Below are 15,028 nucleotides of genomic sequence, written 5' to 3'. Positions count from 1 at the left end.
CTACAGCACACCCCAATGCGACCCCCACAGTCCAGCACCTCCGCCGCATGACGTGTTGTCCGCTGTGTCATTATACATCAACAGAGACTCTACGACGCGTCGAGGTAAAGAAAACCCGACTTACGGAGACACCAACACCCGCCACAACGAGCACACTATCTGCAACAAGAGCATCAGCAGTGCACACAAGCCAGTGGCAACACTCACCAGCAAGCAGGATTCGTCCCGACGCGGCCCAGCACCAAAACCTGCGAGTTCAATGTTCAACAGTCAACCGACGCGCTCAAGGAGAATCGCGCTTACCTTGAGGAGAGGAGGAGGAGACGAGGCCGAGAACCCCAAGAGGGGATGAGGAAAAACACACCACCACACGCCTGCCTTTATACTAGCGCGACACGCCCGTGTACGTACATCCACACGGAACCCGTCGCGCTAGCCCGGGTGTGTTATTTTCGTGTTTTCCTCCCTGTGACGACATCCGGAATAGGTTGCGATTCCCTTCAAATCTCGCTTTTTACTTTTGAATCTGGGTACGTGATTCGTTCAATATATTCTTTCGAGGCTGTCGTTTGTTCTAGGCGTCGGGATCTCCGCTATTGGGTCTAATCGGCGAGACACGAATCGGGCTTGAATGTGCACAAGATGTTTGCATTCGCCCTCTCTTTTCATCGTGTTTTCAGTTATCGAGCATTCGACCTTCGATCGAAGCACACCTCAATGTGAATAGGAGTCTCCCAAAACAACACTGGAACACACGTAGAAAGCTCCGGATTGCATTCTTTGCTGCACAATGCGTACGTACCCATCTCCAATCTCTCAATTCCGAATGCAACTAACCTCGAAAACAAAATTTCGGAACCTCTCTAGTGCATTACGTTGGCAATATACACTAGCTTACAACACCCTGGATACGTCGAATGCAGCGGAAATTGCGTTGTTTTTGAAATGGAAGCGGAGGGTCGTATCGGGGTCAAGAGGATCATTGGGTCTTCGACGAGTTGTCTGGGTGTCTGAAAGTCTGTAACCAGCCAGGTAAGCTCAGGAGTCGCTCCATATGCATAGCAGATAACGCACGCAATCCTTCTAGGGTTGTACAATTGCACAATTGTGCGTGAATCGACGAGGATCAAGCCCGGCGAACGAGCAAAACGAAAGGAATGAACGTAAGTTGGCGATATATTTTGGTATTGGGATTACGGCTGCGGTGACCTCGGAGCTTCAGGGACGAGTGGTAGGAATCCAGACGTTTTTTTCAGCCCGTTAGTGCGGAAGATCGGGAGGAGAAGGAGGTTGGGAGAGGGTGATGTGAGGTGAGCCATACATTTCGAAAATCGAGTTCGAGTATTGCTGGGTGGGTCGTAGGATACCTATAGATGTACCATCTGCACAATGTGAGTAGTAGGATTGCCAATGAAATGTGTTTTATGTGTTTTTCAAGCATTCACGTTCGGGTGAAGATATCTCTCTGTAACATTTCCAAATACCCATCATCTCAACTCACATCTCTCAAAAGTCAACCACTGGATGTACCAGTATGCCAATATCTCCACTCTCTCTCATTTCAACGTACGTACAACAACTACAACGGCATTCGCAATATCTACTGAAGGAGAACTACGTCCACATGCAACGTTCAACAAAATTACAAAACGTAAGTTGCCAATTTTTTCTGTGAAATTTGGTATTATTATTACGGCTTCGGCGACTTCGGATGCTTCAGGGGCGAGTGGTAACAATCCAGAGGTGTTTTTCAGCCCGTTAGTGCGGAAGATCGGGAGGAGAGGAAGGTCGGGTGAGGTGAGTGATACATTTTTGAAAATCGAGTTCGAGGGTCTTTGGACAGTTGGGTGTAGTGTATTCTTAGGGGTACTTACTATTCTAATGTTTGTAGTAACATGGTTATGGTGAATGAAATGTGTTTTTTGCTTGTTTTCACGCATTCGCGTTCTGCAGGAGTCCTCGAGTGTTCACATTTTCTTTTTCAACCATCCCCGTCTCAACTCACACTTTTCCAAAGTCAAGCAGGCATGTAATGGTATACCAATATCTCCACCTACTCTCAATTAAACGTACGTACATCAATTACAACGCCATTCGCAATATCTACTGAAGGAGCACACATACCAACGTACAGTAAACTACGAAGGCCTTCTCAATATACCTGACAGGACCCTTGATCGGACCAGACCCGAGCCGAGAGCCGAATAGACTAGCCAGGTGTTTCTAGCGTTTTGAACGGGTGTGTAATTGTGAATTTGGGCGGGAGGCGAGGGTGTGTCATGTCATGTTGTGGATTTGGTTGTTCGATTGGTATTCAATGGTTTGTACTTTTGCTGATTGATTTCTGTAGTGCAGGGTTAGAGTATACAATATATCCAGGTGTGTATATTACTTTAAATCGACGGGAATTTGGAGAGAGTTGCGAATCGCTGTGTTTGTTAGATTTGGCGTGATGTGTTTGTAGGTATTCATTTTATTGCACTCGACGAGCCAGACATTATGAAAACAGAATAAGACACGATAGATAAGATAGATATATCACTCTAGGTAGCTATACAACTACCGCGCATCGCAGACATGGTCCGGATGCGCCAACACTCGTATTCGCAATATTTTCATTCACTCCGCATTTCCGTCTTCCACAAAAATTCCAACCGTTTCAGCCTATTATTCACGTACATAACCGTTACGAGATGACTCACAGGGGGCCAATGGAAGCCGGAAAAACGACGTACATGCAATTTCGCGTCGAGGGAAGGTGCGAGGAGAACAATCTCCGTTGAATTGGATTGCTTACCCTGTGATCGCGGGAGCTTGCAGGGACATTGAGAGATGCTATGCAGTGCTGGGATGTCTATCTGTGAGCAGTTTGAAATGTGTAGTTCAAAGAAAACAACGAAATTCGCTGTTTGGTGTACATTGAACCAAACGTGATGTATTTGTTCATTCCCAACGTTTTGTGTTGCTCTTCGCATCGCAAACCGTCCAACCCCTATTCAGAACACAGTTCCAGTCAGTATTAGCCTCAAAAACCTCTCGAAAACGCGTAGAATTGCAAGATCTTACCAGGCGCTTCCCGGGGACAACGTCTACGTGGCCGCTGCAAACGCAATTCAAAGGTCAGTTCGCCGCTGAATATCGTTACGAAAGGTACTAGAAGCTTAAGATTGGGCTCATCAGAAACCAGCACCCTTACGTAATCAATGGGCTTGGCGCCAAGAGCGGCCAAAATCCAGCTCGAAAAAAAAATCAAAAGTTATGTTGACGGAAAATGGTTTCAGACAAAAAGTTTAAAAAAAAAAAATTCATAAATGTGCATATACAATCCTTACTACTAGCCTTTATGCCCACAATAATAGAATTACACCTCAGAGGTCAAATTGTAGTCTCTGGAAGTCCATAATGAGTCTGAGAGGTATTACTTAGGCGTGACTTATTGTCACGTGTGGTCACGTGTACCATTATATAAGCGGCCAAAAGAACATTGTCAAATTTTCGAAAATCTCCCAAACTCGAGAAAACACCATTTCTGACGTGTTAGACTAAAAAAAAAGGAAAAAAATTAAAATCTTTATAACTTCTTGAGATCAAAATTTTTTTGAAAAAAAAAACCACAGATGTGTTCAAAGAAGCATAACCTACATATCTGTGGTTCAAAAATGTAGAATAGTGTGAGTGCAGAAGGGTTGAAAAGGTTCGGAGGTAAGCCAACTTTTGCTTACCTAAGGGGGTGCTGGTTCCTGATGAGCCCAATCTTACGTGAACGGTTAATTAACAAGGTTGGGCTGGAAACAGCGTTATTGTGGAAGGTGGATGGCGTATCGGGGTGCGAGGAGAAGGAGGTGCCGTATGTGCCCGAATGATTTCAATGTCGCTCATAGCCATGTTTCGGGAGCTTCTAATAGTCGACTGAGGATGATTCAGAGGTCTAGGATTGACATCTTGACCTCATTCAGCGGCGCATTTGGGTGTACAAAACAGCTCTTTGTGGAGAACTCACCCGACACAGCGCAGATACAAAAATTCAATCGCAGACTCGTCACACCTATCTCTTGCGCGTACGTTGGAAAGATATGCTAGTTTGTTTTGGGGTGTTGTACTGTGTTGGAGTAATTACATTGCGTAGAAGTATCTAGAGATCGGTGCGAGTAAATCTCGATTTTTAGCTCGAGGGGTGAGTCGAATTTCTCATTACCTCATTTCAAACATGCCTAACTCGAGCTTACAGCCTATTCGAATGATATTTCCGAGTGCCTTGTACGCGAATCTGGCCTGCGTCGATGAATCGGAAGACGGGAATGTTGGTTCAAGTCGCCACGTGGCAACGTTGTCCTGAGAGTCAGAGGGCGAGAACGACGTTTTTGGGGGTATTGTGTGGGGTTATCGGTACGTCAGACTGGATGTGGGAGTGATATGGATAGGTGACGTCGTGGTAGAAGCAAGTGCGGACTCACGGGCGCCTAATTTGAGCTCCGCCTGTTGGTTCTGTCACCCTTTGACTCTACGTGTGAACCTTGTCTGCGTTTTGTGAACATATTTAATGTATTAATTAATAGGTCGTCAAAGAAAATAGGGGACTGTGACAAAATCTACCCCGTGGAAGCGAATGTGAAGCGTATTGCTGTCTTGGGATTTCGTGGGCGTTGAGTGAGTCGTCGGTTACTGAAATCTCATTACTCAGCTCAGGTGTTCCTGAATGCGACCCTGAATACGTTAATGCAGCCTAAAAATCGAATATTTGAGCTTCGAAAACCAACGATCTGGAGAGATTTTGCGAGTCGGATACCCGATCTGACTGAGGTCCAGTAGTTTGGAACGACATGAGGTCATCGCGTCAGCTAAATGGTGATTGCCTTGCACTAGCTGCTTGGGTCGCGATGCGCGAGTCTGCGCAGTGACGAGCTACTGAGTCTAGGGGTCAAAATTTTTGGATTGTGGTGGGTACAAGAATTGTAAAGCATAGGAAATGATACATACCTGAGTTTGATGCACCAAGGACGGGAAGCATAGCTTCATGACAATAAGAACGCAGTGGACTTGATTGAAAAGGCCGGAACAGGAGACCGAGACTGAAATTTCGCATTTGATGTACAAAGGACGGGGAGAGCATGATTTATGATAATGAGAAAGAACAGGCGATTGGGGAAAACAAGCAGCGGAGTTGAATCAAAAGACCGGGATAGGAGACCGCAACTGAAAATTTACATGAGCCAATTTTAGCTTGCAGGTATATTGGACATCACATTCTAGTTTGGAAACGGGGGCAACGGGCAAATATTGCGTGACGTTGAATAAACTAGAAGCATTAGGGAAAAGGATATAAAGTGAAGTGGGTTTTGGGGAACCCCCAACGTGTATCCCGTCCTTATGCTCCTGCATTTTTTATTCGATTTTTGGAGTTCCCGCGAACCTGTATTCTATCGACAGTGTCTACCTATGGAGCCGCAAGTTTTATTCGATTTTTCGACGTCCGGCGAGCAAGGTGTGTTACCTAGTACACTTAATGGGCCACCACTTATCTCTTTACACAGCTCTCATCTGCCGCCGTGCCATGAAACCAACGTACGTGTCACATCTAGTCGTTGGCTTGAGTTGTCTTCCATAGACGGAGTCGATGTTTGGACATGCCGCGCAGTTATTTTTTGATTTTTGGATGTCCGGCGAGCAAGGTTTGTGCTTTATTTGCTAGAGTTTGTTGAGCCACAGCTTACCATCTACACAGTACCCGCCTTTGCACTTTTTATTCGATTTTTGGAGTTCCGGCGAGCGAGGGTTGTTGCACAACAAGGTGTGTTACATAGTTTGCAGACCCGAGTACTGACTGAGCTTTTCTCAACAGACGTTTGAAGTCCCGTTAACGCCTCGCACTATTTTCGATTTTTGGACATCCGGCGAGCGGCGTCAAATTAATGAACAACAGCTTACCAGTGCCGTGGAATGTCGTTGCACATTTTTTTCGATTTTTGGAGTTCCGGCGAGCGAGGGTTGGCTGCCTGGTGATGGGTAGGTGTGTTGATTGTTGAAGTTCACATTAACCCTCTTGCAGTTGTTATTGCATCCGGCGAGCGGTGTCGAGAGTGGTTACTGTCGGGCATGTATTTCGACTTTCACGCGGTTTTTTTGATTTCTGGACGTCCGGCAAACAAGGTATGTACTTTGATTCATGGACTTGATGAACCGGCACTTACAACCATTACAGTACTCACCTGCCGGCATGTATTTCAACTTTCGCGCACTTTTTATTCGATTCCGGCGAGCCAGTGGATGAGTTTGGAGAACAAGGTTGTAGACAACGCCGAACGAGTGCTGAGATTTCTTCGACAGACCTCGGTAGACTTCCCACAACCGACTGTTCAATTTTCGGACTTGTGGAAAACTCAAACAGGTACGTACTAGATAGGTAGATAGAGCAGAGGCGGACCCTGCTGGCCTTCGGGCGGGGCTAACCTCTGCTTGTACGATACCAGAACACGACTCGAAAATTCAAAAAACTTCTATCTCATTTGCTCAGGGTTGTCTCAATAAGGTATCTAATGCCATATAAAGCTAGTATCTTCTCGTAAAATACATCACAACAGCGAGCCATGTATATCTGGCAGCACAACGTATATAAACCAAAGAAACATTGTTCAAATTGCAATACACGCTCGGAATCCATAGGGGCTTAGCCAAAGCAACAGAAGCTCAAGGAGAGACAAACAGATAGCCAACTCGTCGCAGTCAGGAGGTGCAGCAGCAGCAGTATATTTGAGAAGAAGAGTCAAAAGTGGATCATCAATCAAAATCAAGAAAGAAGCGGTATCAAGTGAAAAAGACTAGGTAAGAAAAAAAAAAAAAAAGAAACCGAAGAGCATTCCACCGGCATTAACACATGTTCATTATCCACAACCAACCGGAACAAGGTGAAAGAGAAGGTGCGAGGTGCGAGTATAAATGATATTCAAGCCCCTCCCTATCCTTGTTGAAGTTCCTCCCTACCTGACCTCACCCCACCCCTCCCTCGCTCCACCTCCCATTTTCCTCCCTGCACCTTCACCCACCCTCAATTCAACCATCCAGCAAGGAACTCGGAAAGAAGAGTGAAAGAGAGTCGTCAAGGAAGAAAAAAGCAAAAAAAGGAAGAAAGGAAGGAAGAATGAAGATGGAAAGAAAAAAAAATGGTAAAAGGGATAAGCTACGCCATCTACAACACGATGCAATGGTGGCTCTTCTTGCCCTTTCCTCTGCTGAGCAGTGCGGCGCGGGTGGCGTACTGGAAGACTTCGCGGACGCCCTCACCCGACTTGGCGGAGCACTCGAGGTAGTGCTTTGCCCCAATCTTCTGGGCGACTGCCATACCCTAGAAACATTACAAGATAACGATGGGTTAGTACCAGATTGGAATAAATAAAAGAGGAGTATAAAAGAATGATGCATAAAATAATAATAATGAGATTTATATTGAAAAACAGCGTCAATGTCGGTGGCAAGGGGGATCACAATGTGGATAAGAGAAGCATGACAAGATGACGATGGTTAGTACCAAGTTGGAATAAATAAAACATGATGCATGGAAAAATAATAAAATTTGGATTGAAAAACGGCGTCAATGTCGGTGGCGACGGGGATCACAATGTGGATAAGAAAAGCGGGAACGAGGCAATGGTGATAAACAGGACATCAAAAAAAGAATGACGTTGTTCAGATTCGAACGAAGCGTAAAAATGTCACAAAAATGGCGCTCAGATAAGGGGTCGGGGCGTGTACACACCTCGCCCCTCATCACACCAAAGTCGTACGAAAACAAGAAATGTGATGTAGGAAAAAGAAAAAACAAGAAAAACGCACCTCTTCGGGGGTTACGGGTCGCTGGCTCGTCTTCCTAAGCTCCTCAATCACACGGGGGTCACGTCTGAGATCCTTTTTGCAGCCGACAAGAATGATAGGCAGGCCGGCACAGAAATGCATAACTTCGGAAATCCACTAAAAAGCAGGGAACCACAAAACAACGACATTAGCAAATTGCCGTATCCGATGTTATCCCCAAAAAAATGTAGGCAGGGGGAATGACAGAAAGGCAAGACACACCTTCTCCTGGACGTTATCAAGCGAATCGGGGGAGTCGACAGCGAAGCAGATGAGGATGACATGCGAATCAGGATAACTGAGAGGGCGTAGACGATCGTAGTCTTCCTGGCCGGCCGTATCCCATAGAGCAAGCTCCACGTGCTTGCCATCGACCTCGACATCGGCAACGTAGTTCTCGAACACGGTGGGCACATAGACCTAGAGTTGAACGCCAATATCAGCCTTCCACACCTCGGACGAAGCCGCCAGGGATTCGCTGGAGCTGCCTAAACACCCCACAAGACGGTGCAATGAGGAGCAGCAAGCCGCACACCTCGGCTGGCTGAACGGCGGCTAACGATGCACGTACCTCTGGGAATATGACTTTGGATAACACAATCAAAAGGCAAGTCTAGACGGGTGACGATGATCAGCATGCAAGCTGACGTTCTCTGAGCTGGTCAAAAGCCGATCATACCTTTCCGCAAGCACCATCACCAACGATGACAAGGTTCCTTTGATTTCCGACATGGTTCTCGGGGGCGGTTGTGCGGCGACGTGCGTGAATAGATGTATTAGATGCTGGGGAGCGGGGCTGGCGACGAGCAGGGGGGATGGTTGTGAGCAAAGCGGCCCCGTCAACGAATGTATGATACCACCGTTTTAAAGCGGAACTTGAATGCCAGGATTACGAACGGCCTCTGCCCTGTGCGTGTAAACAGGCGCACCGCCTTGGCGCATCACACCGCCTCTCCGCTGCCTTGCCGCTGTCGCGTAAAGAGAGATGAACCCCAGCGCGGCTGCCCGCGCCGGTCTGCTCCACAATCATGCCCGACTTTTACAACCATCCCGACTGGTGCAGCAATGTCCATCACGCCAGCCATGCCTTTCCGCGACAGCAAGCAGTTGGCCTGACGCGTCCCTCCAACATCCATCACCACCGCCAGCGGGACGCATCCTCGCCGTCGACAGTTTGGAGCCGCGTTCTTCACCTCATTCCACACGTCCCTCCCTGATCCATACCGCCGCCGCCGCGCCACCGACACCTTGGTGAGTCTGTGTCTCTTTCTTGCCAGCAGACATGTCCGTCACTTACCAGGTCACACTCCAACAAGCTCGTCAATCGGGAGCTCCTTCGGCAGGCCAAATACGCGTCCAGCACACGCCAAAAATGACGGACAGGTGTCCTGGGAAGTACAGTGAGCAGACTCCCGTGGAGAGAAAAGGCCGACTTGCCTGATATTGTCGACTGTCGTGTTCCGCTTTCTCATCTACAACGCGTCAAGGTGAGTACATTGTTACACAAAGAAATCCCGACTCACCTGTATAGCAACGAGGTCGCTAGCTGCGATAACAGCGACAGCAGGTCACCGGGGACTCCTCGTCGGCCAGCTTACCCCTACAATATCAGAGAAAACACGACATCAGCATTGACCTTCAATATCAAGCGCACGCTTACCAGTTAAAAGTTCCCAATGCCAAGTTCACGGAGCTGCTCAAATACACGGTCAGCATGTTCCTCACAGTCACCAACACTGACTTGCCTGCCTGGAGAACATCCCGATGCGACCCCACAGTCCAGCACCTCCGCCAAATGACGCGTCGACTATCACTGTCTCATCCTACGTCAACAGGCTCTACGACGCGACGGTGTAAATTAAAGCCGACTCACCTAGACACCAGCACCCGCAACGACGAGAAAACTGTCAAAGCATTAGCAATGCACACAAGCCAGGGGAAACACTCACCCTCGAGCAGGCCCCGACTCGCGTCTACACCACTAGACACGTCGAATATCAGCATTGTCCTTCAAAAAGGTGGAGACACCTACCTCGCTCCCCGCCATCTAGCTCGTCCGACAAGTCTACAAGGCGGCAACAGTGAGCTGCTCAAATACACGGTCAGCACATTCCCCACACTCACCAACATTGACTTGCTTGCCTGCCTGCAGCACATCCCGATGCGACCCTGACAGTCCCCCTCCGCCGAATGACGCGTTCAGCATCTCCAAGGTCCGCTGTCTCATCCCACGTCAACAGACGCGACGAGGTAAAGGAAAGCCGACTGACCTAGACGGCAGCACCCGCAACAACGAGCACGCTGTCAAAGCATTAGGAATGACCACAAGTCTGTGGGAACACTCACCTGAAAGCCCTCCCCGACTCGCGTCCACGCCACCTGCCACGTCCATCAACACTGTCTTCAAGTGGGTGAAAACACCTACCAGTCTGCAACAACACAACATCAGCCGCGCCATCCAAGAGATAGGAGGATATACTTACCACTTACAACGGCCGCAATAATGGTGAGCTGCTAAAAGACACGGTCAGCACATTCCCCACAGTGACCAACAGTGACTTACCTGCCTACAGCACACCCCAATGCGACCCCCACAGTCCAGCACCTCCGCCGCATGACGTGTTGTCCGCTGTGTCATTATACATCAACAGAGACTCTACGACGCGTCGAGGTAAAGAAAACCCGACTTACGGAGACACCAACACCCGCCACAACGAGCACACTATCTGCAACAAGAGCATCAGCAGTGCACACAAGCCAGTGGCAACACTCACCAGCAAGCAGGATTCGTCCCGACGCGGCCCAGCACCAAAACCTGCGAGTTCAATGTTCAACAGTCAACCGACGCGCTCAAGGAGAATCGCGCTTACCTTGAGGAGAGGAGGAGGAGACGAGGCCGAGAACCCCAAGAGGGGATGAGGAAAAACACACCACCACACGCCTGCCTTTATACTAGCGCGACACGCCCGTGTACGTACATCCACACGGAACCCGTCGCGCTAGCCCGGGTGTGTTATTTTCGTGTTTTCCTCCCTGTGACGACATCCGGAATAGGTTGCGATTCCCTTCAAATCTCGCTTTTTACTTTTGAATCTGGGTACGTGATTCGTTCAATATATTCTTTCGAGGCTGTCGTTTGTTCTAGGCGTCGGGATCTCCGCTATTGGGTCTAATCGGCGAGACACGAATCGGGCTTGAATGTGCACAAGATGTTTGCATTCGCCCTCTCTTTTCATCGTGTTTTCAGTTATCGAGCATTCGACCTTCGATCGAAGCACACCTCAATGTGAATAGGAGTCTCCCAAAACAACACTGGAACACACGTAGAAAGCTCCGGATTGCATTCTTTGCTGCACAATGCGTACGTACCCATCTCCAATCTCTCAATTCCGAATGCAACTAACCTCGAAAACAAAATTTCGGAACCTCTCTAGTGCATTACGTTGGCAATATACACTAGCTTACAACACCCTGGATACGTCGAATGCAGCGGAAATTGCGTTGTTTTTGAAATGGAAGCGGAGGGTCGTATCGGGGTCAAGAGGATCATTGGGTCTTCGACGAGTTGTCTGGGTGTCTGAAAGTCTGTAACCAGCCAGGTAAGCTCAGGAGTCGCTCCATATGCATAGCAGATAACGCACGCAATCCTTCTAGGGTTGTACAATTGCACAATTGTGCGTGAATCGACGAGGATCAAGCCCGGCGAACGAGCAAAACGAAAGGAATGAACGTAAGTTGGCGATATATTTTGGTATTGGGATTACGGCTGCGGTGACCTCGGAGCTTCAGGGACGAGTGGTAGGAATCCAGACGTTTTTTTCAGCCCGTTAGTGCGGAAGATCGGGAGGAGAAGGAGGTTGGGAGAGGGTGATGTGAGGTGAGCCATACATTTCGAAAATCGAGTTCGAGTATTGCTGGGTGGGTCGTAGGATACCTATAGATGTACCATCTGCACAATGTGAGTAGTAGGATTGCCAATGAAATGTGTTTTATGTGTTTTTCAAGCATTCACGTTCGGGTGAAGATATCTCTCTGTAACATTTCCAAATACCCATCATCTCAACTCACATCTCTCAAAAGTCAACCACTGGATGTACCAGTATGCCAATATCTCCACTCTCTCTCATTTCAACGTACGTACAACAACTACAACGGCATTCGCAATATCTACTGAAGGAGAACTACGTCCACATGCAACGTTCAACAAAATTACAAAACGTAAGTTGCCAATTTTTTCTGTGAAATTTGGTATTATTATTACGGCTTCGGCGACTTCGGATGCTTCAGGGGCGAGTGGTAACAATCCAGAGGTGTTTTTCAGCCCGTTAGTGCGGAAGATCGGGAGGAGAGGAAGGTCGGGTGAGGTGAGTGATACATTTTTGAAAATCGAGTTCGAGGGTCTTTGGACAGTTGGGTGTAGTGTATTCTTAGGGGTACTTACTATTCTAATGTTTGTAGTAACATGGTTATGGTGAATGAAATGTGTTTTTTGCTTGTTTTCACGCATTCGCGTTCTGCAGGAGTCCTCGAGTGTTCACATTTTCTTTTTCAACCATCCCCGTCTCAACTCACACTTTTCCAAAGTCAAGCAGGCATGTAATGGTATACCAATATCTCCACCTACTCTCAATTAAACGTACGTACATCAATTACAACGCCATTCGCAATATCTACTGAAGGAGCACACATACCAACGTACAGTAAACTACGAAGGCCTTCTCAATATACCTGACAGGACCCTTGATCGGACCAGACCCGAGCCGAGAGCCGAATAGACTAGCCAGGTGTTTCTAGCGTTTTGAACGGGTGTGTAATTGTGAATTTGGGCGGGAGGCGAGGGTGTGTCATGTCATGTTGTGGATTTGGTTGTTCGATTGGTATTCAATGGTTTGTACTTTTGCTGATTGATTTCTGTAGTGCAGGGTTAGAGTATACAATATATCCAGGTGTGTATATTACTTTAAATCGACGGGAATTTGGAGAGAGTTGCGAATCGCTGTGTTTGTTAGATTTGGCGTGATGTGTTTGTAGGTATTCATTTTATTGCACTCGACGAGCCAGACATTATGAAAACAGAATAAGACACGATAGATAAGATAGATATATCACTCTAGGTAGCTATACAACTACCGCGCATCGCAGACATGGTCCGGATGCGCCAACACTCGTATTCGCAATATTTTCATTCACTCCGCATTTCCGTCTTCCACAAAAATTCCAACCGTTTCAGCCTATTATTCACGTACATAACCGTTACGAGATGACTCACAGGGGGCCAATGGAAGCCGGAAAAACGACGTACATGCAATTTCGCGTCGAGGGAAGGTGCGAGGAGAACAATCTCCGTTGAATTGGATTGCTTACCCTGTGATCGCGGGAGCTTGCAGGGACATTGAGAGATGCTATGCAGTGCTGGGATGTCTATCTGTGAGCAGTTTGAAATGTGTAGTTCAAAGAAAACAACGAAATTCGCTGTTTGGTGTACATTGAACCAAACGTGATGTATTTGTTCATTCCCAACGTTTTGTGTTGCTCTTCGCATCGCAAACCGTCCAACCCCTATTCAGAACACAGTTCCAGTCAGTATTAGCCTCAAAAACCTCTCGAAAACGCGTAGAATTGCAAGATCTTACCAGGCGCTTCCCGGGGACAACGTCTACGTGGCCGCTGCAAACGCAATTCAAAGGTCAGTTCGCCGCTGAATATCGTTACGAAAGGTACTAGAAGCTTACGTGAACGGTTAATTAACAAGGTTGGGCTGGAAACAGCGTTATTGTGGAAGGTGGATGGCGTATCGGGGTGCGAGGAGAAGGAGGTGCCGTATGTGCCCGAATGATTTCAATGTCGCTCATAGCCATGTTTCGGGAGCTTCTAATAGTCGACTGAGGATGATTCAGAGGTCTAGGATTGACATCTTGACCTCATTCAGCGGCGCATTTGGGTGTACAAAACAGCTCTTTGTGGAGAACTCACCGACACAGCGCAGATACAAAAATTCAATCGCAGACTCGTCACACCTATCTCTTGCGCGTACGTTGGAAAGATATGCTAGTTTGTTTTGGGGTGTTGTACTGTGTTGGAGTAATTACATTGCGTAGAAGTATCTAGAGATCGGTGCGAGTAAATCTCGATTTTTAGCTCGAGGGGTGAGTCGAATTTCTCATTACCTCATTTCAAACATGCCTAACTCGAGCTTACAGCCTATTCGAATGATATTTCCGAGTGCCTTGTACGCGAATCTGGCCTGCGTCGATGAATCGGAAGACGGGAATGTTGGTTCAAGTCGCCACGTGGCAACGTTGTCCTGAGAGTCAGAGGGCGAGAACGACGTTTTTGGGGGTATTGTGTGGGGTTATCGGTACGTCAGACTGGATGTGGGAGTGATATGGATAGGTGACGTCGTGGTAGAAGCAAGTGCGGACTCACGGGCGCCTAATTTGAGCTCCGCCTGTTGGTTCTGTCACCCTTTGACTCTACGTGTGAACCTTGTCTGCGTTTTGTGAACATATTTAATGTATTAATTAATAGGTCGTCAAAGAAAATAGGGGACTGTGACAAAATCTACCCCGTGGAAGCGAATGTGAAGCGTATTGCTGTCTTGGGATTTCGTGGGCGTTGAGTGAGTCGTCGGTTACTGAAATCTCATTACTCAGCTCAGGTGTTCCTGAATGCGACCCTGAATACGTTAATGCAGCCTAAAAATCGAATATTTGAGCTTCGAAAACCAACGATCTGGAGAGATTTTGCGAGTCGGATACCCGATCTGACTGAGGTCCAGTAGTTTGGAACGACATGAGGTCATCGCGTCAGCTAAATGGTGATTGCCTTGCACTAGCTGCTTGGGTCGCGATGCGCGAGTCTGCGCAGTGACGAGCTACTGAGTCTAGGGGTCAAAATTTTTGGATTGTGGTGGGTACAAGAATTGTAAAGCATAGGAAATGATACATACCTGAGTTTGATGCACCAAGGACGGGAAGCATAGCTTCATGACAATAAGAACGCAGTGGACTTGATTGAAAAGGCCGGAACAGGAGACCGAGACTGAAATTTCGCATTTGATGTACAAAGGACGGGGAGAGCATGATTTATGATAATGAGAAAGAACAGGCGATTGGGGAAAACAAGCAGCGGAGTTGAATCAAAAGACCGGGATAGGAGACCGCAACTGAAAATTTACATGAGC

The 15,028-nt window shown here is 47.6% G+C and overlaps 1 protein-coding gene across 1 annotated transcript; it reads right to left on the bottom strand.

Annotated features, from left to right (window-relative positions):
- Nucleotides 1–7,183: 7,183 nt before the first annotated feature.
- Nucleotides 7,184–8,577, bottom strand: JR316_0006639 (GTP-binding protein rhoA; the record flags this gene model as incomplete). Its single annotated transcript, XM_047892385.1, has 6 exons — nucleotides 7,184–7,339; nucleotides 7,828–7,962; nucleotides 8,068–8,265; nucleotides 8,299–8,333; nucleotides 8,417–8,430; nucleotides 8,525–8,577. 6 exons carry the CDS (start codon nucleotides 8,575–8,577, stop codon nucleotides 7,184–7,186), a joined length of 591 nt encoding a protein of 196 aa, XP_047747667.1.
- Between the last annotated feature and the right edge of the window lie 6,451 nt (nucleotides 8,578–15,028).

Source organism: Psilocybe cubensis, chromosome 6 (genome assembly GCF_017499595.1).
Source record: "Psilocybe cubensis strain MGC-MH-2018 chromosome 6, whole genome shotgun sequence".
Taxonomy (NCBI): domain Eukaryota; kingdom Fungi; phylum Basidiomycota; class Agaricomycetes; order Agaricales; family Agrocybaceae; genus Psilocybe; species Psilocybe cubensis.
This window is presented reverse-complemented; position numbering and strand designations above follow the sequence as displayed.